The 23,236-nt window shown below is 38.1% G+C and overlaps 2 protein-coding genes across 6 annotated transcripts in view; both read left to right on the top strand.

Moving 5' to 3' along the window:
- Window positions 1–448: 448 nt before the first annotated feature.
- Window positions 449–13,306, top strand: TNFRSF17 (TNF receptor superfamily member 17). 3 transcript variants are annotated; one of them, XM_061993507.1, is made up of 6 exons: window positions 449–474; window positions 4,238–4,403; window positions 5,033–5,243; window positions 11,455–11,589; window positions 11,902–12,033; window positions 12,783–13,306. In XM_061993507.1, exons 4-6 carry the CDS (start codon window positions 11,475–11,477, stop codon window positions 13,040–13,042), a joined length of 507 nt encoding a protein of 168 aa, XP_061849491.1. In that variant the 5' UTR covers window positions 449–474; window positions 4,238–4,403; window positions 5,033–5,243; window positions 11,455–11,474; the 3' UTR covers window positions 13,043–13,306. The 3 variants fall into 3 exon arrangements, with proteins under 3 accessions (XP_061849491.1, XP_061849490.1, XP_010202914.2); XM_061993506.1 differs by lacking the exon at window positions 449–474 and adding an exon at window positions 3,665–3,741; XM_010204612.2 differs by lacking the exons at window positions 449–474; window positions 4,238–4,403; window positions 5,033–5,243 and adding an exon at window positions 11,227–11,350.
- A 1,337-nt stretch (window positions 13,307–14,643) lies between these two features.
- The window catches only part of SNX29 (sorting nexin 29), a 128,869-nt gene continuing 120,276 nt past the window's right edge, over window positions 14,644–23,236 (top strand). For 2 of the 3 annotated variants that reach the window (XM_061993605.1, XM_061993608.1), the window contains exons 1-3: window positions 14,650–14,732; window positions 21,022–21,086; window positions 21,950–22,002. In XM_061993605.1, the coding sequence (XP_061849589.1) occupies window positions 14,726–14,732; window positions 21,022–21,086; window positions 21,950–22,002 (125 nt within the window). In that variant the 5' untranslated portion in view covers window positions 14,650–14,725. Of the gene's footprint in view, window positions 14,733–21,021; window positions 21,087–21,949; window positions 22,003–23,236 lie in introns of all 3 variants that reach the window. The other variant, XM_061993607.1, reaches the window with a different exon arrangement.

Here is a 23,236-nt window from a genome sequence, read left to right as displayed (position 1 = left end):
AGTCGCCTGCGTTCGCTGCGCATCGAAAGACTACAATTCCCATCATACTTTGCGTTCTCACGTTCTTCCTACCGTGTCCGCCTCCGGTGTCGGGGTGGGGGGGAGATGGGACGTGTAGTTGGCGCGAACGCCTGAGGTGGGACAAGAACTACCCGTCCCAGCGGGCCAGGCGCCAGCCTGCCCTCAGGCCACGCTTGTGTCTTGCCCCGCAGGTCTCTGGGAAGTGCAGTTCGCAAAAGCGGCGAGGGAGGCGGCGTCGCCGGTGACTGCTCCCCGTGCCCTCATCCCACACGAGGGTTGTGTCAGATGGGGACCTGCAGCAGCCAGGTGGGGAGATGGGCCTGTGCCAGTTGTCACCTGCGCCCGTCCTGCCGGATTGCCAGTCCGTCCCGCGGAAATGCGTGGCAGGGGCTGAGGAGAACGGGCCCGGCGCGGATTTCCCGCCTCCGTTAAGGACTCAGCGGCAGGTGTCAGGTGATGACATGCTCGTTTTAGCTTTTATCTATGCAAAATTGCACCAACCTACTCCTAGAAAGCAAGGTGCAGAGTGGCAGTGCAGTGACAGCACTTGTCCTGGGTCAGTAAGCCTCCCTCGTGAAGATTTGGGAGCGCACGTCCTGTCCCGTGGGGCAAGAGCAAACATTTCTGTACACATCCTGCACCAAGTTGACAGGATGCATTTAAAGTTCCAATTTTGGCAGCTCCACTGCACACTTTCACTTGGTAGTTATCATTAAAAAAAAATCCAGTTAAGCCAAATTCAGTAGGACTTAATAAGTATTGAGGCCCTTGACCGGTAAGAACTTGTTAAAAGAACTAAATCCAAACCAAGAAAACATTGGTTGAAGTTAAGAACATTTGGAGGACGTGAGAAGGAACTGAGGGAAAATCAGTAGATTTTGGTTAGTAGGCTGCACATGGCTGTGGCAGAATTTCATCTTGGAAGGTTCTGCAGAAGTGTTTGGGAAAAGGGAGTTTCTTGCAGTGTTCACATGCAAGGACTGAGTCACCCACAACATTATTTATATTGGAACACTGTAGGGCAGGTTACAGAGTTGTTTTGAAAGCTTAGAACTAAAATGTAGGGCTTAGAACTAAAATGTAAAGATCTCCATTCAGTACAAAATCTGGTGCAGTTTTGGTTGGAGATCTACACAAACTCTCAAGTGGAATTTATGTAATGTAGTCTTGACCCAACAACCAGATAGTTTCTGGCTGCTTATCAGCAGTAACATGTACATCTTGAGAAGCAGAAAATACTACATGGCAGTTAATGCCCATGTGTTAATGGAAAAATGTGCTTCCCACTGATCAGATTGAAGGAAAACACTAGTGCACAGATTAGTACCTATAAAATTAAAGAAAAAAACCCCAAAATCTCAAACACACAGATAATCCATTTTGAAAGGGAAAAAAACCCCCCAAACTATGCCCCTCTGCTAAGTGGAAGACTTTCCTTCATGCTCCAAGAGCTTGCCCTCACCAGAGGCTAAAAAATGAGTTGTGAGGACCTTGGGAAAGCCACTCTGGTCATTCTCTAGTGCACAGTTCCTTTCTGGTTTTCAGACACGCATTGCTAGGGCCTTTATTGTTCAAAGTTGAGTATTATTAAGGAATACTCTTGCCTATCTTACTGTTGTAATATTTAGAATGTTAAAGTAAGTTTGTCAGCAAAAACAGTCATAAGCTGTCCCAGTGAGGTCTGGGATAGAAGCAGGAATAGGATATGATCCTTTTTTTTTTTTTTTTTAATCAGGGGAATGGAAAAAGCAGTTGGAAGTAAAGCTACAGGAGTAAGAGATAAATTCCCTAAGCAGCTGGTGTTGTAAGGAACACTCCACTTACTAAAGATTTGTTTAGTTTGTTGTTGGGTTTTTTTGTTGGTTGTATTTTTTTTAATCCTAACTTTGGCTTGTTAAGTAACGTTTGTTAACCTGAAGGTGTCTTACACATTTCGTATGAAAACACAGTTATCACCATTTGGAACGAAGGAACTCATGGGTTACTACTGTTGAATAATAGATAAAAATCAAGTAGAAAACAAGCTTCACGAATTCTGCTGACAGAGAGGCTTGTTATTGTACATAATTGACTGTCACTATAAGCATTTAATAGCTCAGGTTTATAATGACTGAAATGTTGCATTGCAAGTCTGGTTTTTTTGCTTGAGCCTTCACACAGCCTACATGGCTTAACTGGAGGCAGGTATGTGTTTTCAGAGCAATTAAGACTCACCTTAAGATTACCAGCAGACAGAACATATGGGCAGCAATACTTAAGCACATGTTAGCATTCCTTAAAAAGGCTTCTTGAAGTTTTAAAAACATAGATTCATTCTGCCAGCTCCTAAGGTACTGATGTGGGATTTTTTTTGAGGGGGGAGGCGTGGTGCAGGAAGTATTTGCTCAGAGGTACAGAAGTGCGTATTACACTGATTTCAGGGGAAAAGAATTACTTGTGCTATCCAACATTCCTTCCTTCTTTCTTTGACAAGTACTTAATTCCTAGGCACTTGCTAAAATATAAACAATTAGTCCACAGAATTTCAGAAGTTGCCAGATGTCCTTCAGACTGTACAAACCTGTTTTGCAGGCTGTGTCACCCAGAATTGTGTAAACTCAAACACTAATTTTTTAACAAGGCCAGTAGTTTGTTTTTCCACTTAGGAACAGCTGGTACTCAAAACCTAAGTGGAATCATGGTAATTTTACTGGCAAAATGCCTACTGGAATGTAAATGGCCATGTTCTCTTGAGGTTTTAAAGCATTATAAAAGCTTTTCTTGTTTAAATCTCTTTTGCATCAAAATGTTTAGAGTAAGTATACCAGCTCTCAATAAGTACTGATTGAGGACCATCCATATAAATCCATCATCACACCATACCTGCCTTAAATTACCAAAGCACTGCTTAGGAAAGAAGAGGCTGGACCACCTCTGGGTTAGCATGTGAGGACCATGGTGCAAAGAAACTGTCTCCCCCAGAGCTGCAGTTCTATCCCTCCTCGTACTGCCTTCCGTCTCTTGTTAGACCCTTTACTGAGTTAGTCTATCTCATTACATTAAACTACAAAACAGTCCACTTTCTTTTTCCTCCTGGGTTACTGAGATGAATTGACTCTTACTGAGGTGTTTGACAAATGCCAGGGCTGATATAAAGCAAGGATGGGGAAGAGGACTTCTTTTTAGTGAGGTCAACCTATTTACATATTAAACTGTCTCAAGGTAACATCACCACTAGTGTGCACTCTGTGATAAGTCAATCCTAGAGCAACAAAATGCAGGTATTCATTCATCTAATATTAGGAACAGTATTCTGCACTTTAGTGGTAACTTTCATCCAAAGTTCTCACGTGCACTTTACACCCTACATATACACCTACAGAATACCAAAGTTTTCGTTACACAAACTGAAGCAGAAAAGAAAGATATATTTCACTAGAAGGCTTCAAAAATGTGAACAGCTTCAAGCAGTTAACAGCTCACCACCAAGAGATAAGCTTATTAAATTCCATAAAATAGCAGCCGTCTAAGAGGGAAGGAGAGTGGTTTAAGGGTGTTGGGTTATGAGTGGATTATGGGTGTTGAGATGAGATAAATACTTGAGGTGCTGCAAAATGGGAAAGAAAGCATTTGGCTGAGATTGCAAGAAGCAGGAAAGGAATAAGAAAGACTTCCCATTCTGGTACGGCAGCCAGCTGGAATTCAACTGACATGCTATGAGCCATGCTCTCAGATTTAAAGGTATTCAAATATATACACTAGTTATGCACTTAAATGAGTAGCCTGTTATTTAGAATTGCTTTGAAGTCAGAATGGGCCTTTTGAAAATGAAGGCAAAGGAACAACTTATTTACCTATGAGGAAGAAAAGACAAGAGTTACACTGTGCTTAGTTATGAAAATGCCATTCTAGAAGCATAGCTCTTTTTCTGAGGCTTATGTGAAGGAACAATCCCAAAGGATATTCTGGAAATTAAGTTTAGCATCACTTGAAAGAAGCAGGTGGCTTTAAAAGAGTGCAGAAGATTTTTGTGGAAAAGATGCATTAAGGCTGTACCTCAGTACAAGTAATATGCTTCTCTTGAAGGAAGGCTGTGTTTTGTTGTTTTTTTTAAATACCTTTCATAATATTAATGAGTCCTGACACAGAACTGAAAATACTGAACTAGTTTATGTTTGATTAGGTACCAGGAGATTATAAGTTAACATTCTTAAACTCTGTAAAATTCTCTATCCAGGTATTCTGTGGAGATGTAGCTGAGAACTACAGAACATGCTGTGTTTCAGCATGATGTTTTTTTCAAGAACCAAGTCTATCTTAAGGCTTGCTGGTGTCCTGAAAGCATAAGTGAATCATAAAGAGGCTTTTGTATTTGCACAAGACCACAAATAGCCCAAACTAAGGTATCTTGATCTGGAAACATCTGTTCATTAATTTGTTTGTTCTTACCCTGCTATTTAGTAAGTGTTTCTGACCTATTACTCTCCCTCTGCTGGACACTCACATAATTGCTTCATTTGTGTTGTCTTACATTTATTTAATTGGAGGAGATTTGAATGAAAGTCTTTATAGTTTTCCAAATGTAGCACCATAGCATAAACTCTCTTCCACAGTCCAGTTACAGAATTGCTCCAAGCTTGCAAAGGGGCATCCAGAAAGGAATTTATTAACTGAACTTTTAGACATCACGTTGTGGGTTGGTGATGAGCTGGATTCTTCTTTTTGAGGTCTCCAGTCTAGAGTAAAAGCCTTTCCTTTGGAGCAGTTAAGGTACATACTGCTGGCTTCAAAAAGGGCATAAAATTAACGGGTTTTACTTTAGATAGAGAAAGAAATACCTGGATCCACACACAAGAGTGCCAGTTTGTAATTTTGTCTCCTTACATCTCAAATACTTTATATGCTCAGCTTATTATTTTCCAAGATTTCTTGTTTATGTAGACAAGACCTCTCTTTCTCTTGCTTGTGTAGCTCTAGAAATAGAGACTGAAAGTTTGTCTTTTTTACAAGTGCTATCCATTTTTTTTTCCAGGTGACTTGGAGCCTCAGGGTTCTCTGCTGCATCACCTGCTGCTTAGCTAGCCTGTTGTTCAGGTTTGAAAAATCTTTAAGTTGGATACCAGCTAGTTCATTGTTCAAGATGCCTCTCTTGGAAAGCACAGTCATTGCAGTTTACTCCTTCTGTTGTGCTTTTGATACCATGAGCCTCCATACTGATAAATAGTAGGGGGAGGCTGGTTCAGGTGAGTAGTTTTGCTATGAAATAGTTATTTGTTTATGTGTATCGAAGCTCAAAATAAACAAAGATGAGGGTTTAGATGTGCACGTTGTGGAGAATCCTTAGGACACTTGAAAATGCTGTAAATAGCAGAAGGATTTCTTAATGGGGAAGGAATGTGCTAAGCAAAGAACACATATCCAAGGAAAGGAAGAATGAGATCACTTGAATGATGCATACAGTGACTGAGTTAGGATTGGAAAGGTTAGAGACAGGAGGGAATCTGGTCTGAAGAGAGGCAGAGATTGTGTGGTTTTAGAGCTCTGAAAGCCATATGTAGGACTGGTGGGAGGAGGCATCATGTCAGTTAAGATACTGAAGCAGCTGAAAAGAAGTCCGTTAAGTAATACCTAGACCTCTCTTCTACTGTTTTTATGCTTTTGTCTTGATTAGCAACAGTTTTATTAGGAAATTAGCCTTCTGCTTCTTTAGAGTAAATTTATTTTCACTTATAAATCTGTTGGAAGTAGACAATAAATCTTACAAGCCTAAGATACATAGATTCATTGGAAGTGATAAATGGAAACAGAGGATAGTTTTTCTCCCGGTGACCCAAAACAAGTTTGAGAATCTCAGGGGCTGGTATGCAGAGTTGACTGAGCAATAGTGGTAACTTTTAAGTGACATTCTCAGGAGGAGTTCTTCCACTGTCTGTAAGCTGTGGGAGACAGGTAACAGATGTAGTTCTGGATGACATCAAATTTTCAGTCTCATAGCTTGCTATGGAAGTACGAAAATGCAGAAAAGGTGGTTAGTATTTATAGTGGGCTTACAGTCTGTAGCTGCACAAAGTGAGTCCCCACTATCAAGCAGTATTCAGCTGTACCTCATATAATTTTCCTAGACTATCTTAATGAAGAGTGTTTTTGTGAGATAATGAAAATGTTGAACTTAGCACTGAAAATATCAATACAAGATGTTAATGCAGGGTATGTAGCATGCTGTTTATTCACACCCTTTCTTACTGCAGTGACACGCCAACGTGGAGAAGCTCAGAGCTGCCATGTCCACTATTGTGTTCCATAGCATATCTAGGCCAGATCTCCTGCCTTATACATGTGGTAATAGTCTTATAACAGTTATGTTTCAGGCTGTAGGACCGTCTCCAGGGAGGTGGGGATAGAAAACTAGTTCCATGTGAGATTTTCATGTGCTTTCTTTCCCTGCTGTTAATTCTCCACAATTCCATTTGAGGGAGCATTTTGTCCATTAAAGATCCCTTTAGATTTTAGTTTTGCCAATGGCTAAAGCAAAATGGCATTATTGCTATGAAGAAAGACTAACAGTGTTATGGGATTTTTAAAGCTTCTCTTCTATAGCTAGTTAAAATGTTATTGTTGCAGAAAAAAAGCAGCCTCATTACGAAATTGTGAGAATGAAACAGTGAGCTTGCTTCTAAATAGGACTAATTACTCCAGAATTATTCTGTGCCAGTATTTTTATTCCAGAGAAGGCAATTTGCATGGCCAATTATTCTGGAATAGAGATGGCTAAATCAATTACAATTTCTATCCTGTTTTGAGAGAGAGGAGAACATGGGAATTTGAAATAGAGTAATTGTGTGTTACCTAAACTTGTCCACAAACACTGCATGGCTAGAGAATTTGATTAGAATTATTAGAAGAACAATTCCTGTTAGAGTTTAGTGTGTGCCAGGCACTTCAGGTTATTAATAAGTGTTCATGCACACATATTTTTGTTGTAACTCCATTAGTCCTGTTGGCATTATACCACTGATTAGTTTTAGTTTGTTTTGTCCATCTGCAAAGTCACTAAAATAGTAACATGTGGGAGATTATTTTTCCAACACAAAATATAAGTGCGTACAGTAAGAGATGAAGAAAAAAATTAAATTTACATTCTGTAAAAACTATTGTACCAAGAGAAAATGTTACTGGCATTCTAACATGTATTAGCTTAACCTAAACTTTCTTGCACAATTATTGTTTTATGCATTGCCCTTTGTAGTTACATAACAATTCTGGCACATGTGAAATGTCAGACAAATCAAAAGGTATCTTCTTTCCCCAAAGGGTTTATAGTCTATTAACACTACTTTTCTGTGCTGTGCTCTTCATATTTTCCATAAAAGGTACAACACAAAGGTACCATCAAATTCTTGCTTATACTTCCCCTCTGAAGTGCTTTGTTTTACCAGTGACACCCTAAGTAAGACCAGCAGCTATGGGTCCTTTATACTGAACACATCGAGACTTCAGTTACTTTTCCACAAATGTGAGCCTCTTAATCTGAGAAAAGCAATGCTGATTTAATCACATGAGTTTCAAACTTTGAATCTCATACCTCACTGATGTGGAGAGGCTTGAGAGGGTCCAGAGAAGGGCCCCAAAGATGATCAAAGGCCTGGGAAGCCTGTCATATGAGGAAAGGCTGAGAGAACTGGGTTTGTTCAGCCTTGAGACATGAAGGCTTAGGGAAGACCTTGTGTCACTGTGCTCCAGTATTTGAAGTATGGCCACAAAAAAGACTTTTTATAAGGAGTCACATGGAATTGATGAGGGATCATGGGTACAAATGACTCCTGGGGAGATTCCAACTATACACCAGAGGAAAAATGTTCACAGTAAGAATAATCATCCATTGGAATAATCTCCCCAGGGTAGTGGTGGCTTCCCTACCATTGCACACTATAAAGATTCATCTAGATAGGGTGCTGGACCATCTTGTCTACACCATGCTTTTGCCAAGAAAGGTTGGACCAGATTATCCTTGAGGTCCTTTCCACCCTGGTATTCTATGATTCTATGAACTCATACTTTACATGGGTTAAAAAATTTTAATTGAAAGCACCTAGTGATTTTTAGTACAATTATTTTGTTCTATTCCCATGAAGTGGATGAATATAACCAATGGAGGTATGCAGGAAAGCTAGACTAACATTTTCCAAAGAAAGATACCTCCTCAGCCAATACCTTTGAAGATACCCTGCAAATAGCTGCGTCCACTTTTGGTTTAGGCCTGTTTGTTTTCTTGGGTTTTTTTTCCAACAGGAAATGAACTACATACATTGACTTCTACAGTGCCAAACATTGTTTTTTTCACTCTTTGGTCAGTGACACAAATTGTGGGTGCATGTGGGAGAAGTCACAGACTTCCCCTTAGAATCACTCCCTTAAAATAAGTTCTGAAGAAGACCTGAAGTGTCACATAAAGCTGTTGTATTTAACAGAACCTGTCGCTAGCAAGCATTTCAAGGTTTCTTTCCTCATGATAACAACATTGAACTTGAAGGAGCTTATTCATTACCATTGTTCCCTCTCTGGAGACATTCAAAACCCACCTGGATGAGTTCCATTGTGACCTGCTCCAGGAGGTCCTGCTCTGGCAGGGGGGTTGAACTAGATGGTCTTTCGAGGTCCCTTCTAACCCTTAAGATTCTGTGATTCTGTGTGATTCTGCAATTGTTCAAGCTTAATAGTATCTCTGTTGCCTACTTGGGATTTCTACATGCTATTTAACAACAGTGTTTTGCTGTCTCCCAGCAAATATACTTAATCTGAACTTCTGTCTCTTTTTTGTGAAGCTGTGAATTAATACCAAAATGCTACAAACCTACATATTTAGCAAAACTACTTTGTTGAAAAAAGCTAATATTCAAAATAAATATACATACACAATTCAGTAAAAAATTATCTTACATTAAAAAAAAAGGCAAGAAACTGTAATGAAAGCAGCTGAAATGGAGTCCTTCCCTCTAGTACAACTGGAAAAAACCCATGTGAAGTTGATTAAGGAAGTGGTACATTTATCTGTTATAGTGCACACGTGATTTTCCTAGAGTACTAAAGTAACGTCAGAAGCACTCAGCAGCTATGACGTGGTTTGAAAGTTTTGGAATTTGAGAGCTGTTGATTTCATAAGGAGTTTTGCTACAGTAAAAGACTGTACTTCTGCAGCAGATGCTGCAGAAAACTGTTACAGATTTAGTCAACCGGGTCCTTTCTAAAATTATAAGAAGTCTTAGTGCAAGTTATAGAGATGAATATAAAAAATGAAAGAACAATGGGAAGTTGTGGCACAGGAAAATATTCTATTTAAATGAAATTACAGAGCATTTCGCCGAAGTCAATGGAGTTATACTGCTAAAAGATTAAAGCATTGGACCCAGCTTGTCTGTCCTAAAATTCGCTTGCCATACCTGTGGATACCATGAAGATACTTTCACAAGTATCTGCCTTCTTCAGATCACAGTTGAGAACATGATTGTTCTCTCCATAGCTGAAGATGTTAAACGGCAATGTAAAAGCAAAACCTCCAATCACTCTGTGCTTAAGCTACCAAATGATGCTTCATCAGAAACAGGAATGGCATTCTAGTGGTAAGTTAGGTGAGTGTGAATGTATGAAGTGCGTAAGAACAGTGTTATGACTTCAGCACCAGCATCGACTCCTGGTGGCATCACCCATGATGTGTATTCACGTTTTCTTTCCTTATGCCTAAATTAGATTTGGTCAATTCCTCCTTATCCACTAATCTTGAATATGGACAAAAGCCTACAGCTGTGCACCTGGCCTATTGAAACAAGGGCAGATGCTGCAACAAGCAGTTCCATCTGCTAGAGACTAGAATACAGATTGCTTTGTTAGACCATTCCACTAAAAACAGTTTCTGTATTCCCACATGGTGCCTTTTGTGAGAAAATAAGTCTCATACATACTAATGTAGCATGAAATTACAATTCCCTATGCAGTATTATCTTTTCTCTTTCTGTAGACAGAAAGGCAATTAACTGAAGTATGTCAAGGAGAATTTTAACTATAAATAAGCCTGTAATTCTAATCTATCTGTGGCAGTGATACTGGATAGAGGCAGTTATTGCAACTTGCTAGATATTCCTGGTTGACTTTAAAATAAAGATACAAGTCATCTGTGTAAATTATTTTCATTGTGGCAGTCTATTACTGAAGCTTTTTTCACTCTGGGAGAAGACCAAATGCATTTGCAGAAATGGTGCACTCACTACATATGCACAGACATATCCCTGCATGCTTGGTGTGCCCCATCACCTGCCTGGGAAGGAGCTGTCATGTACACTGTACCACAAGGATGAAATCTATGGCCTACCTATCTTTCCATGCTGGGTACTGCAGTTTTAGTACAGTGACCGTTCTGCATTATAGAAAAATAAGGGGAAATGTTTTGAATCAAAATTATAAAGTCATAGAATCATAGAAACATAGAATGGTAGGGTTGGAAGGGACCTTTAAAATACTCATATAACTCTTCTTTCACAACTAGAATGTAATCTTATTACAATCTTATCACATTTCTCATACATCTATTCCTATAAGCAAAACAAATTGGCTAAAACCCCCAAAGTAAACCAATCAAAAAAGACAATCAAACCAAACAGATAAAAAAAAAATGTTTTGGAGCTGAGGAGCAATATCCCAGTGACTGAATCTCCAGATTTTGTCTTTCCATTGTAACTGAAAGTCTTGGATGTATTTTGTACCACATCATTATGAACTAATTGTTGAATCTGTACTTTAACAAGATCTCATTTAAAATCAGAAAAAAACATTCATTTACAAAATCTAATTCTTTGATAATTTCTGTGTTCTAAATGTTATTGTCCATACGGGGAAACAGGTACGAAGGAAGTTGTTTGAAGTCGCAGAAAGTCAGTGGCAAACCTAGAAACTGCTCCTATCTTCTTACTGCTATGCCTACTGCCTCTACTTTTTTCATCTTATGCTTTTTGGCCTGTGAAAAAAAGAACAAAAAGCATTGCATAACTTGCTTCACACAGGAAAACATAATTACTGTGGCCCATCCATAAAGATGCCCACAAATTTCAAGACAATTAGGATGAACTCCTGTTTGGAGATCACCTTATTTTTCTACAGTTTGTAATGTTTAGCACCTGTTCAAGAAATGTCTTCTAAAAATAACCATTTTCTGTTTGAGACAGAACTAACGTTGAAAATTATCTCAGTGCAGCTGTTCAGTTTTTCTACAATTGTGAATTGCCAAAAAAGGAACAGTAATTCCTTGGGGGCCTGAGAGTTAAATCCTTTTTATTTAACATGAAGTGGAGCTGTGATTGAGGTGAAGTCATTATTGCTAGCTGTTCTTAGATTTGCTAAAACTGAGACCTGAAAAGCCCTTTGTGGATGATCCTCTCTCCTTTACAATTTCTGTCTTTTTTCCAGTTTCGTAATTACTGACCCTAATGGCACATTGCCCTAAAAATGAATACTATGATAATTTGCTGCTCTCTTGTAAGCCTTGTCATCTTCGATGTTCTAGTACACCACCACCTTCATGTGAAAACTACTGTGATAAGAGTAAGTAATATTTCTTTAATCTTTTGTGGCTATGCTTGGCATTTTCCTGTTGTATTTTGCATATAAATGTATAACATAGAAAAAATTTACCAGGATATATGAGCTCGAAAAATACTTAAGATGTATGCAGTGTGTCCTGTATGAGTATTTGTGTTGAGTAAGTTTTTAAATCTCTCAGGCAGTACTTGAGCAGTCACTCTATAGAAATAGAAATTGTTCCTCTGTTTTAGAAGAAGTGTTATGTGTTGGACATGTTTACTGTTTGTTGGTTATTGTTTACAATTAATTTAATGCATGTTTTAATTTCTTGAGGTATTGATTCAAGTGGAGTCCTTTGGATTTGTCTGGGCTCAGGAGTAATTTTAATGTTCACTCTGTTCACCTTAATGGTCTTGTTTAAATGGAAGCACCTCAATCAACTAAAAGAAAAACTGAAAAGCACAGGTAAATAAAGCATATTCTTTATAAAATAATTTTAGATCATTGTATATTTTAGCTAATCTTACCATGTATAAATTGCACATATAATTTATATTCCAGATGTTGCTGTCTTCGTTGTATTGTTTTATATTACTCAGTCTCTGTCAATGAAGTCATTGGGGAACAAAATATCCAGATGCTAGTTTGTAAAAGCAGCCATCTCTCTTTGTAGGTTCTGGATCATGTCAGGATTATTTTGTTGCATGTTAATACATGTATTACTTGCTGGTGTTTGAGAAATCATTTATGAACCCTCAATAGCAAAAGATCTTTATGGGAGTTTAATCTTGCTCTCACTAACTGCAAAAGGAATTCTATGTAGGTAGAGGATACACATTCAGTAATAGCTTTCCCTTTTATAAGACAGTAAATATTTTTACTTAACTAAAAGGAGAATAAGAATGTGGTATATTTGAGGAAGGTGGAAAGAATTTTTTTTTACATGTTACAAATACTAATCCTTGTGGACTGTTCAGCCATTTCTACTAATTTATTAGTAGAAATGTGTTACATTACTTAAATGCTTTTCCTGAAGTATGGGGAGATATATTGTCATGGAACAAAAGATTATCATATAGAACTACATCTTAACACTTTCATTATATCTTAAAACTTTCACTAAGGTTAGGAACATAGTGAAATGTGGATCTTTAATAACTGCATGACTGGTATAGCATGATGTATGTACTAAATTAACTTCTGCGTATTTACAGACTCTTCTGTTGAGCTGAATAATATTCTCAAGGCTAATACTGAAAGTGATGTGACTATAGAAGGAATTAGAGACTTGCTTCAAAGTGAAACATTAATGTATTCAGTGGAAGAATGCACTTGCTGTGACTGTGGCTTGGTAAAACCTCAGAACGGCTGTGAAACTTCATTTCCATTACCAGCTACAGAAGAAGGAGCTACTGTTCTAGTTACCACAAAGTCTTTTGATTATTGCAACTATATTCTGGGTGACTATGAGTGAAATGTATTTTTACTGCATAATAATAAATGAATTATTCCAATATAGATATTAATTTTAGTAGTTTCTGTTAGTGGATAAGCTCAGTACATTATCCTAGATCTTCCATTGAGAATTCATTAATATTATAATATTATTTCTAATCCTAGTATCTCTTTCATCAGGTATTTCCACATTATTCTCAGATACTAAACTAGTTATGGGAATTTTTAATTTCTGAGGATGGCATTTTCTGCCCTTAGAGACTGTTTCTACTTATGCTGGAAATATACAAACCTATCAATAAACAAGTGTTTTATGTCAGACTCAGATCTTGTGCCAAAAATTGCTTGATGTTACACGTGGAATGTTCCAAGAAGCAGAAATGAAGACCCACGTTACATCCCCAGTCTTGTAAAGAATAATTTAATAGCTCCTATGATGCAGGAATTAGGAATGTTGTAATGATGAATACCTCCGTGGAGTATGGAGTCCCGCCCAGTTCAGGTAGTATTGCTGGGTCACACTGAGGAGCACCATACCTGCAATCCCAACATACTTCCTGACGGTGCAGGTTTTCCTTTAAGTGCCAAGTGTCTTTCAGGTTTCTGTGTTTCTAATTCTTTACTTACTCTTGTTACAAGTACAAGGACTGACGATTAGATATAGTCATGCTAGGCTACCGTGTAGGAATACATTTTTGTCACCCTGCCACCCAAGCATTGTTATTTTCCTAATATTAGGACAGTTTTATTCCTGGTAAACTGCAGAAGTGACAACATTGTTTGTAGATAATTTTCAGGTTCCTGCATGAATAATCAATTAAAATGTTTTCAGACTAATAAAATATTGCATAAAATTTGTGAACCATCAGCATCTTTAGGAGAGTGACCACAAATTTTGGGTCAGTTACGAGTTAGCTATGTCTGGCCACACATAGCAAAAACCTCTGAAATAGGCCTATAAGGCTATTAGATTGATTATTACTTTATCTAGGAACTCTTAAATAATAGGTTATGCCCTGTTGCTCCACAGTAGCGTGGAGCAGGATGTGACAAATACAGAGCACTGTATTGAGACAGGGTGCAACTATAAACCAGCAAGATGATGCCTTAAAATGAGTCTACAACTATTTCTATTTACGAAAATAACTTTAATTAACTTTGTCATTTTGTTAGTACTGGAGGTTTCCCAACTTCAATACCTTATCTTTTGACATGTGGACCTTTCAGGACTTCTAGCTTACACAGCGTATGTGACAGTACAGCACATTTCATCGCCGTTTTCCTCATCCTTTCTTTGCCCGGCATTTCCTCGCTTCCCCACAGGACGGGCTATCCGCCAGCCCCGTTCTTGAGGCGGAGGGTCCCACACGGGAAGCACGCGGCGGTACAGCACAACCCCTCCGGGCCAGGGGCAGAGCCCGGGCCCGAGCTCCAGCTTCGCGACGTTCCCCCAGGACCTGTGGGCGCTCGCGTCTGGCGCCCGTGAGGGGAGGCGAGGCCGCGCAGGCTGGTTGGGGCCGACACCGCAGGCACAGCCGAGCTCTCTGTCGCTCAGCGGGCCCGCCGCAGCGGCTCGGAGTGGTATTTACCTTCCGGGGCGTCGGAGCGGAGTTCCGGGGCGGAGCGTGTGTTCTGGGCTTGGGCTGTGCGGGAGGAGGGTGATCGGGTCCGGCGGACAGAGGGTCTGAGCCCCGCGGCCACCATGAGTGGTGAGTGGAAGGCTCAAGCGGGGTCCTCTCCGTTACCAGGGCGCGCTCGGTGGGGCCGCCGGGTCTGTGGGGCACTGTTGGGGCTGGCGCGGGCAGAGCTTGCTCGGGGGGTCCTTGCCTCTCCACTGCCAGCTCAGTCGGACGTGGCCTTGACCCCAGGTCCCTTTCTCAGCCTTTGGTTCTCCCTGGTCGGGCTGTGGAATGGCGAGGCACAGGTGACTTTGGCCTCTCTGGTCCCGCAGTGCGGGGTAAGAGCTCAGCATCACCACACCCCGCTCCTGGTTTGGGTTCCCAAAGCCCCCAAGAAGTGATTTTTTTTTCGTCATTTTAAATCCTAAAGCCTGCCCTTGAGTGTGACAGTGGGTCACGGCACTGACTGATGCGGGTCTGGGTAACATCTGTTGTCTTACTTGTGCAAATTCACAGGAAATACTCCCGAGAAGCTAACTGACCAGGAGAAAACGTTAGTAATAAATAGTAATACAAACTTACAAACATGCAGTTTGTGAGAGAGGTGAGAAGCATGAATGGTGGGAAAAGGTAGTAACTTTTAGTATTTAGAGTGTATTGTTACTGTTCCTCTAACCCGGTCCTGACCAGCTTTTGTCAGTTGCAGATGTGTTAATTTCTGGTCCTCGTGTTACAGTGAAGCTGTGTGTGGGTGTCCTAAATTCTGAGGGTTTTTGAGGTGTTTCTGAGGAGACATTTTTTGCATGAGAATTGGGATCCCTAAGCTGTAGGACTGGGGGAAGCATAGCCACTTGAATGGGCCAGAATGGAGAGTTTTTTGGTAGGATGGAGGAAGAAATTGTAGTAGATTTTTTTTGCTGTGAATGCCTTAAAATACATTGGCAGAGGTTTGGTTGGGCTTTTTTTAAGAACGGATGTGCTTCAGTAAATGCTTTCATAGGTCTGCTTATGCACTGCTTTCACTTCAGTAATGGAAGTTGCAGACAACACTCTGCGCATGGAAACTAGATCCAATGTTTTTCTCTCACCTTGATTGAGTATGTGGTGAGATCTGTTGTCAAAGATGGTAAATAACCAAATGCTACATGTTTTATGGATAGCAGTAATTTCTGAAAATGAAACAAAAAATGAAACCACTTCATTTTTGTTTTCATCTATGTGGTAAGAAGAAAACAAAAGATTTTTATGGAAGAAGATAGGAGGAAAAAATAAAGATCATTGTGGGGACAGCTGTTAATTAGCACTGTGAAAAATGCAAGTAATGGTCACATGTGTCAAACTGTGGAAAAAGAAAGTGTCTTAAAGATTTCAGTTGTTGGACTTAATATAGACTAAATCCTAATTTTGAAGTTTTTAACAGTCAGCATTTTCTTATGGAAAACTTCAGCCTTTCAATGATTAATTCAGGCTGGGACTAGCTGTGTGCAAATTTGTACAGATCAGAGCCTAAATCTTCTAGGAGAGAAATCTTTGGGAGCTCTGTTTCTGTGACTCAAAAGGCAGCATAGCGCCTCTTGAAGCATAAAACCTCATTGTGCAGTTATTTATAATACCTTTACTATTTTTATTTATGTATGTATTACAATTAAGAGATACAGGTTTACAGGAGAGAACACATTTAGTTACTTTGAACAGAATAATGCCTGAGGTGATATTCAGGGCAGTAGTTCAATAGCATGGCTAACCTACCCACATGTAGCCCTTGCCAAAACCTAGATGACTTTTCAACAATTTTGATTAGGCACCAGCATAATGAGCATAACTTTGCACTTTGCCAAACATTAGTTTTGCACAATACTGTACAATATTTTTCCAGAATAATGTATATGGAACAGAAAGGACAAAGAAATGTGTGTCACTTGTGCTTGTTTCCCAACAGGAGGTAACTAATGTTAACATCTTCAAATTTAACAATGTATTTTTTGTAGCAACTGTAACAACAATGTCTGTAGTTATTTCCCTGCCCAAATTTATCCCTTAAAAGGGCTGTTACCAAACTATAGATATAAGAACCTCTTTCCCTAAAGTATATATTTTTTTAACTACAGTGTATTTCTACTGGATGTGAAGATGACTTCCTGTTGATTTGAGCACTACTTTAATATTAGCTAATACTACTACTTACTAATTTCACACTCATATTTCGTTGTACACTGTTGAACAGGCTAGACTTTAAAGGGAAGCAACATAATGATATTAGATTGCTGTACTTGTGGTGTTATCACTTGTTTATTGACAATTTCAAAACCATAAAAATGTGCCCAAATCATGAGGCAGTAGAATCATAATAATGTGATTTTTAATTTAGGTCTGTATTTGTTTTATCGTAAACTTGTATCCTCAGAACCAGTGCTAGAGCAAGGAAAAGGAAATGCAGTCTGAAAGTTTGCATGGAAAACTTTAGTTGTTAAGAGTAATCTGATACATGTTTTTTTACCTATATGCTACACATAGTACTGAAGAGAGCCCTACTTGTAAAGAACTGGAGGGAAAATAATGTTTTCCTTTACTTGCATAGTCAATTTCCTTCTACTGTGGACGTGGATGTTTCTGTCAGGTTAGGGAGAGAAGTTTGTTTTAAAAATAGGAAAGCATGACCATGAACAACAGAAAATGACAAGGGTCACAGGGGCAGGTGCAGTACCTGAACCTATTTTTAACTCTTTTTGGCTGCGTAGATGTTGATGTGAGGAGTCTCTAAGTTTCTTAGTTTTTGCAACCTTGTGTTGGTGTTTTCACAGTTATTTTTAGACTTGTGTATGAACTTCCTTTTTCTATTGAAGTAGTCTAAATGTAGCTTTTTTTCCCAAGTAATGCTGTTTTTCCGCATTCTATGTAAATAGAATACTTCTCTCAAGTAATGAGTGGTAGGACAAGAGAAAATGGCCTCAAGTTGTGACAGAGTAGGTTTAGATTGGAGAATAGGATGAACTTTTTCACTGAGAGGTTGTTAGACACTGCCACAGGCTACCCAGGGAGGTGGTGGAGTCACCATCTTTGGAAACATTTAAAAGCTGCATAACTGAGGTGCTGAAGGACATGGTTTAGTGATGAACTTGGCAGTTTGAGGTTAGTGGTTGGACTCAGTGATCTTACAGGTCTTTTTGAACTAAATCAGTTTTGTGATTCTATGTTTTGTATTTGTATGTGCATTAGAGCAGTTTTACCACTATTCTGAATCAGTAGAAGGATATTTTGGTTAGTTTGTAATACAGTGCTAGTCTTTAAGTCAACTGCAGTTGATCACACTTAATTGTTGCTCTTGTTTGAAAATGTACTTCTTGTTTTAATAAAAGCCACTTAGTTTGGAAAATGAAGACTGTAAAAAAGCAAAATCTTAAGTAGAGTTTGTAGAGATCTATTTTTAACTTCCATCTACTTAAAACAAGACATTACTAAATAGTACTATGTTTTCAAATCTTATTACAAAGAAAAATGTATCCTGTGCTTGAAAAAAATGTGGCCTAATCTGTCATTTTTAAAAAAATGCCAGACTTTGTGCATATTCTTTTTCTTCTACCTGTGTAATTTCTTGTCACACAGCAGTGGAAGAATTCTGAAGACATGCATTGAGTAGAAACTTCAGCTGGCTCTCAGTGTAGACATGTGGCTTCATAGCCCTGTTAACGGGGAAGGTGATATGAACTGCTGATGGAAATTATTTGTTGTAATTGCTTGTAGTCATAGTTGTTGTTAGTAGAGATTTACAAGTAAAACAAAGACAAAGTGAACATTACATTCCACTCTGTGTGAACTTAAGACTTTGGTATCATATGCTTTAGTCTTCTAGAACATCAGTTAACATAGCGATAATCTGTAGGTTTCTGTATTTATGCTTTTTTTTTTTACAGTGTTCACAGTCTGGTATTTAGTTGCAAATGATTTGTTTATTACCAAATAGATACAAAGATGCCAGAGATGTGAATTTAAAAACTGATGTGTATTGCATTTGGAAGATAAATTTAACCCACAAAATTATTAATTACATGCATGTGTTCTGAAGTAGTCTCAAACTGTTCATGTAAGGAGAAATGATGCATTTTGCCTGTTCTTGTGGGTGTGTGGATAGTCTGTATATAGATAGATAGGCTGCAGAAGTAATGAGTTTTGAAACAGCAGAGAAAATCATCAATTTTGTGTGTGTTCAACATTTTTGTACATGAGGGGTTGTACTAAAAGTTGGGAAGTAATTGTTTTCCTTATCCTACAGTTAAGTGATTTATTATAAGGCATTTAGATGTGTAGGCATGTGTTTCCAGCTTTGGAAATGAGTGCATAGTAAAAACATTGGATATAATTTAATAAAATTGAAATATCTGTTGGAGTACAAAGTAGAAGAGTAGGAATTACGTGAATTTAACCTCAACCTCACTGTGGTATAACTGGCATAGTTGTTTGGGAGTTAAAAACTACCTGGTATGGAGTTTGTTTTTAGAGCCTCAAACATTGTGTCTTCACCTGAGTCTGCACACATGAGTGTGTTTGAGTAACAGAACCAAACCCCAAACATCACATGTCTGCACAGACTGCGTCAGTGTTCAAAATTGGAAATGTAACTTCTTGAAAATCCACTGCAGTCAGCCAAACAAGCATTGTGAAGCTTAGTTAGCTAGCAGCTACGTTTGCATTTTTCCTGTTTTCTTTATTCTGGCATTGTGTATTATAGACTTACTGTGGGGTTTTTCTTCTCGTGATCCCAATATTTAAGATGAAGCTAAGGCAGAATAATTTCAGTAGGACAAATTCTATCCCCTCCTGCTGGTTTAAGAGGAAACTACTTTGAATAGGATTATGAAGACAGGAAATTCTGGGGTTGAGACCTCGCAGTGTTGGACAGCAAGAGGAAGACACATATGTCTTTGTCATCTCTATTTAATAGAAGGTTTATTGTGTGATGTTTGATTTTCAGTATCTGGAGGAACTTGCTCATGCAGAGTTTTGATAATTGTCTTTCACTTTATGCATATATTACTTGTATGTTCTTTGAGAGGAAAATAACTGAATGCCTTCAATTCCAGAGAAGTCACAGAGATTTTTGGAAGGATGTTTTGAATTTAAGATTGGAATAAAGAAATGGTAGAGGAGACATAGGTTAATTAAACAAAAAAATTTACACATTCATGGGAGTTTATAGAGCACTTTCTGGCAAGAAAAGTATTATGCTATTTGTTATTGAAATAATTGACAAGTTAAAGATTGGCTTGTGTAGTTGGTTGTATAGTAACAAACTAGATTTTTTAGATGTTAATCAGAAAGAACTATGCTGGCAGTTAAATTTTAAGGAATGTACTGTAACTATTTGTTCTCTGTTCACCTGACTTAAAACTCTTTCTGCAGTAAGGTTGTTTGACAGTAAGAAGGTATTAATAGAATCATAGAATGGTTTGGGTTGGGAAGAGACCTTTAAGATCTTTTCCAACCCCCTGCCATGGGCAGGGACACCTTCCACTAGACCAGGATGCTCAAAGCCCCATCCAGCCTACCCTTGAACACTGCCAGGGATAGATCATCCACAACTTCTCTGGGCAACTTGTCTATCACCTCAACACCCTCAAAAGGAAGAACTTCCTTGCATCTAACTTCTTTCAGTTTGAAGCCATTACCCCTTGTCTGATCATTACATGTCCTTGGAAAAAATCTGTTACTGGCTTTCTTGTAGCTCCTTTTAGATACTGAAAAGCTGCTGTAAGTTCTCTCCAGAGTCTTCTCTTCTCCAGGTTGAACAACCCCCACTCTCTCAGCCTGCCTTTACAGGAGAGGTGTTACAGCCCTCTGATCATGTTCTTTACCCTCCTCTGGAATCTTGCTGTCTCTTTTTCATTTTCTCTTATTTTCCATTCTTCTCTTGTGCCAGTGTGAACATTTATGGGGTTGCAGTGCCAGCTTTATCATACACCTTGTCTGACCAACCAACCAACCAAATTATACAGAAAATTAAAATCTTAAACTTGATCAGTTCCAGACTTGCAATGTGGCTCCACAGGTGGTTGTACAAACAAGCTAGAGGCAAGCTGTGCTGCTTGTGCAAAATTATAATATGTGTGATATTGCTGCAAAATATCTTATCATGAAACCAAAATCTTACTAAAACAAGACTCTAGATGATACTTCAAAGAGCATTCCTGCATATTAGAGAAAGGCTACTTGAAGCCTCAAAACACAGGCTTATACTACGTCATTTTAGTTGGAGAAAATATATCAATAAGCTTAATGGAATAATTGGCATGGGAAGAAAGTTTTCGGAGGTATGGGGTTGGTCCAAATGTAATTTTTGTAAAAAGTATTTATTTTGAAATGATACCATTTCATTGACTTTCAGGTTCACAGAACAATGACACTAAAAGACAGTTTCTTCTAGAACGGCTACTGGATGCAGTTAAACAGGTGAGAAACCCAATATGTATTTCTACAGTATACTTACTCTGAGTTGACCGTGCTAGCAGGAGCTGTCTTTGCCCTTTTTTCTCCTCCTTACCATACAAAGAAGCAATTTTGTCTTTCCCACATTACTATTGAGTTCTTGTGTCTGCTAGCAAGCAACTGTTATGCAATATTTGTTAAATTTCCTGTTCATATTTGTAATACGTATATATAGAATAAATATATGTATAATATTCTAGAATATATAATAGAAATATGTATATATTTGTAATATTTACATGACTGAACCATATTGTAGTTAATGCAAAGGCTAAGTTAGTTAATATTTTACAGTAGCAGATTTTTTCTTTACCTTAGGATTTTTGTGAATGGTTAAATACAATTAAAGATGAGATTTATTTATGTATGTATGTTTGTATCTCACATCAATGTAAAGTTCAAGTAGAACTTCATAGACTGATTTCAATTTAGGACAGTTTGAGAGGCAAAAGAATGTCTGAGAAGTAAGCCAATAATGTGTTTTGTAAACGGTGATTCTTTTGTAATTATAGCACCAAGATGAAAAGGAGCAGTGTTTTTGTGGATATACATCTAAAACTCAAAAGTAGTAACTTTTACTTAACTTTAAATTTGTTGAAGGAACTGGAGGTGTGTTGTTCTGGATAGCAAGAATATATTTGAATGGCAAGAGTAGCCTATTAGGTCAATGTGGTTCTGCAAAGCACTTTTTGGTTGCAGGCTTCATTTGCCAATGCTTTATTTTGTACTGCTTCCTTTTCCATTATGACTTTTTTTTCTTATATGGAAATACTTCGGAATATTGAGTATTTTTAGTGTAAGAAAAATGTTACATCTGTTTATTGCAGTGTCAAATACGGTTTGGAGGAAGAAAAGAAATTGCTTCAGACTCTGATAGCAGGTAAAGTAGTATAAGAAACTTTAGCATGCTTAGATAGTGTATCATAATGACACAAAACATGGCACAAAGTACTTCACACATTCAAAAAACCCCTCTAGTTCCTTTTGTTTACATGTAGGACTCCGAATTTTTTGTCTTGTTACGGACTTGACAGTGTAAAAAACTCAAAGCATTGAATTCTGAGGTCTGAACATAAGATTGAGAGAACTTACCTTTCCTGAAACCTGTTTTAAAATGAATGTTTATTACAAATATACCTTTGTTTCATGAAGCTTGACACTTGTAAAGTGTACTTAACACACAGTCATCGAGAAAACTTTCAGTCTTATTTTTTCTTCTTGCTGACATGTTTTAAGCCTATTTTTCTGCTTTTTCTGTATGAGAAGTTATTCTTTTTAATAATGTAAGTGAAAAAAAACGCTGTTTAATTCCTGTTAGCTGCATTTGTGGTTGGGTATGATGTGGTAGTTTCTAAGACTTAAAGAGGATGACTGACAAGCAGAAATTGCAGTGCTTTTTGTGTCCTAATGATTCTTTCTCATTATCTGTCCTAACCATGAATCTTGGATGAATAAGACATTAGGATTAAGTGCAGTTGTTTGTTGTCCTTTTCCTTATGTCTCCTTTACAGTTTGAATTCTATTGTTTTTTGTTAGTAAACTTTTCCTAACATAGATTTACTGGAAAGCATTATGTCTTAAAAGCTCTTCTGTCCAGAGCAATTAGATTAAGTATACCTCTCTGTCTGTCAGTGCTCCTCCTTATGCCTTTTTTGTAGCCTTGAATAGAACTCTGTACTTCTGGAATGCCAGGGCAGAGTCTTGTTGACTGTTTTTATTTATTTGCTTGAACCTAGTTAAAGTATCTATTCTTCCTTTCAGTAACTGGCTAAGTGAAGTTTTAAGTGTTATTCATTTAATGGCATAATTATAAAACTGAGAGAAAAGAAAATCTAAAACAAAAAGCTTGCATGTCTGTTATACCTTCAGCCTCACTCTTCCTTGTAGGTTACAATAATATTCCATTCTTTGGCAGGCTGAATTCTAAACCTTTGATGGTTTTACACTATTTCCATTGGTGTGAAAATGGATTAAGTGGATTATGTATAAAAAATCAGGAAGTTTATAAATAGGATTGCAGAGAACAATATAGAAAAATGAAGATTTGACACTTCTCTAGAAAAATGTTTTCATATGCCTAAGGTTTCTGAAGGACATGAAAATGTATCTTTAAT

Source organism: Colius striatus, chromosome 3, assembly GCF_028858725.1.
Source record: "Colius striatus isolate bColStr4 chromosome 3, bColStr4.1.hap1, whole genome shotgun sequence".
Lineage (NCBI taxonomy): Eukaryota > Metazoa > Chordata > Aves > Coliiformes > Coliidae > Colius > Colius striatus.
Note: the sequence above shows the minus strand (reverse complement) of the source record. Positions and strands in the feature narration are given on the sequence as shown.

What these genes read in the sequence shown, in the direction of transcription:
- TNFRSF17 (XM_061993507.1), top strand. Translation starts at nt 11,475, where the DNA reads ATGGCACATTGCCCTAAAAATGAATACTATGATAATTTGCTGCTCTCT. An exon ending in TGAAAACTACTGTGATAAGA is followed by an intron (nt 11,590 to 11,901) that starts GTAAGTAATATT and finishes TAATTTCTTGAG; the next exon opens with GTATTGATTCAAGTGGAGTC. An exon ending in AGAAAAACTGAAAAGCACAG is followed by an intron (nt 12,034 to 12,782) that starts GTAAATAAAGCA and finishes GCGTATTTACAG; the next exon opens with ACTCTTCTGTTGAGCTGAAT.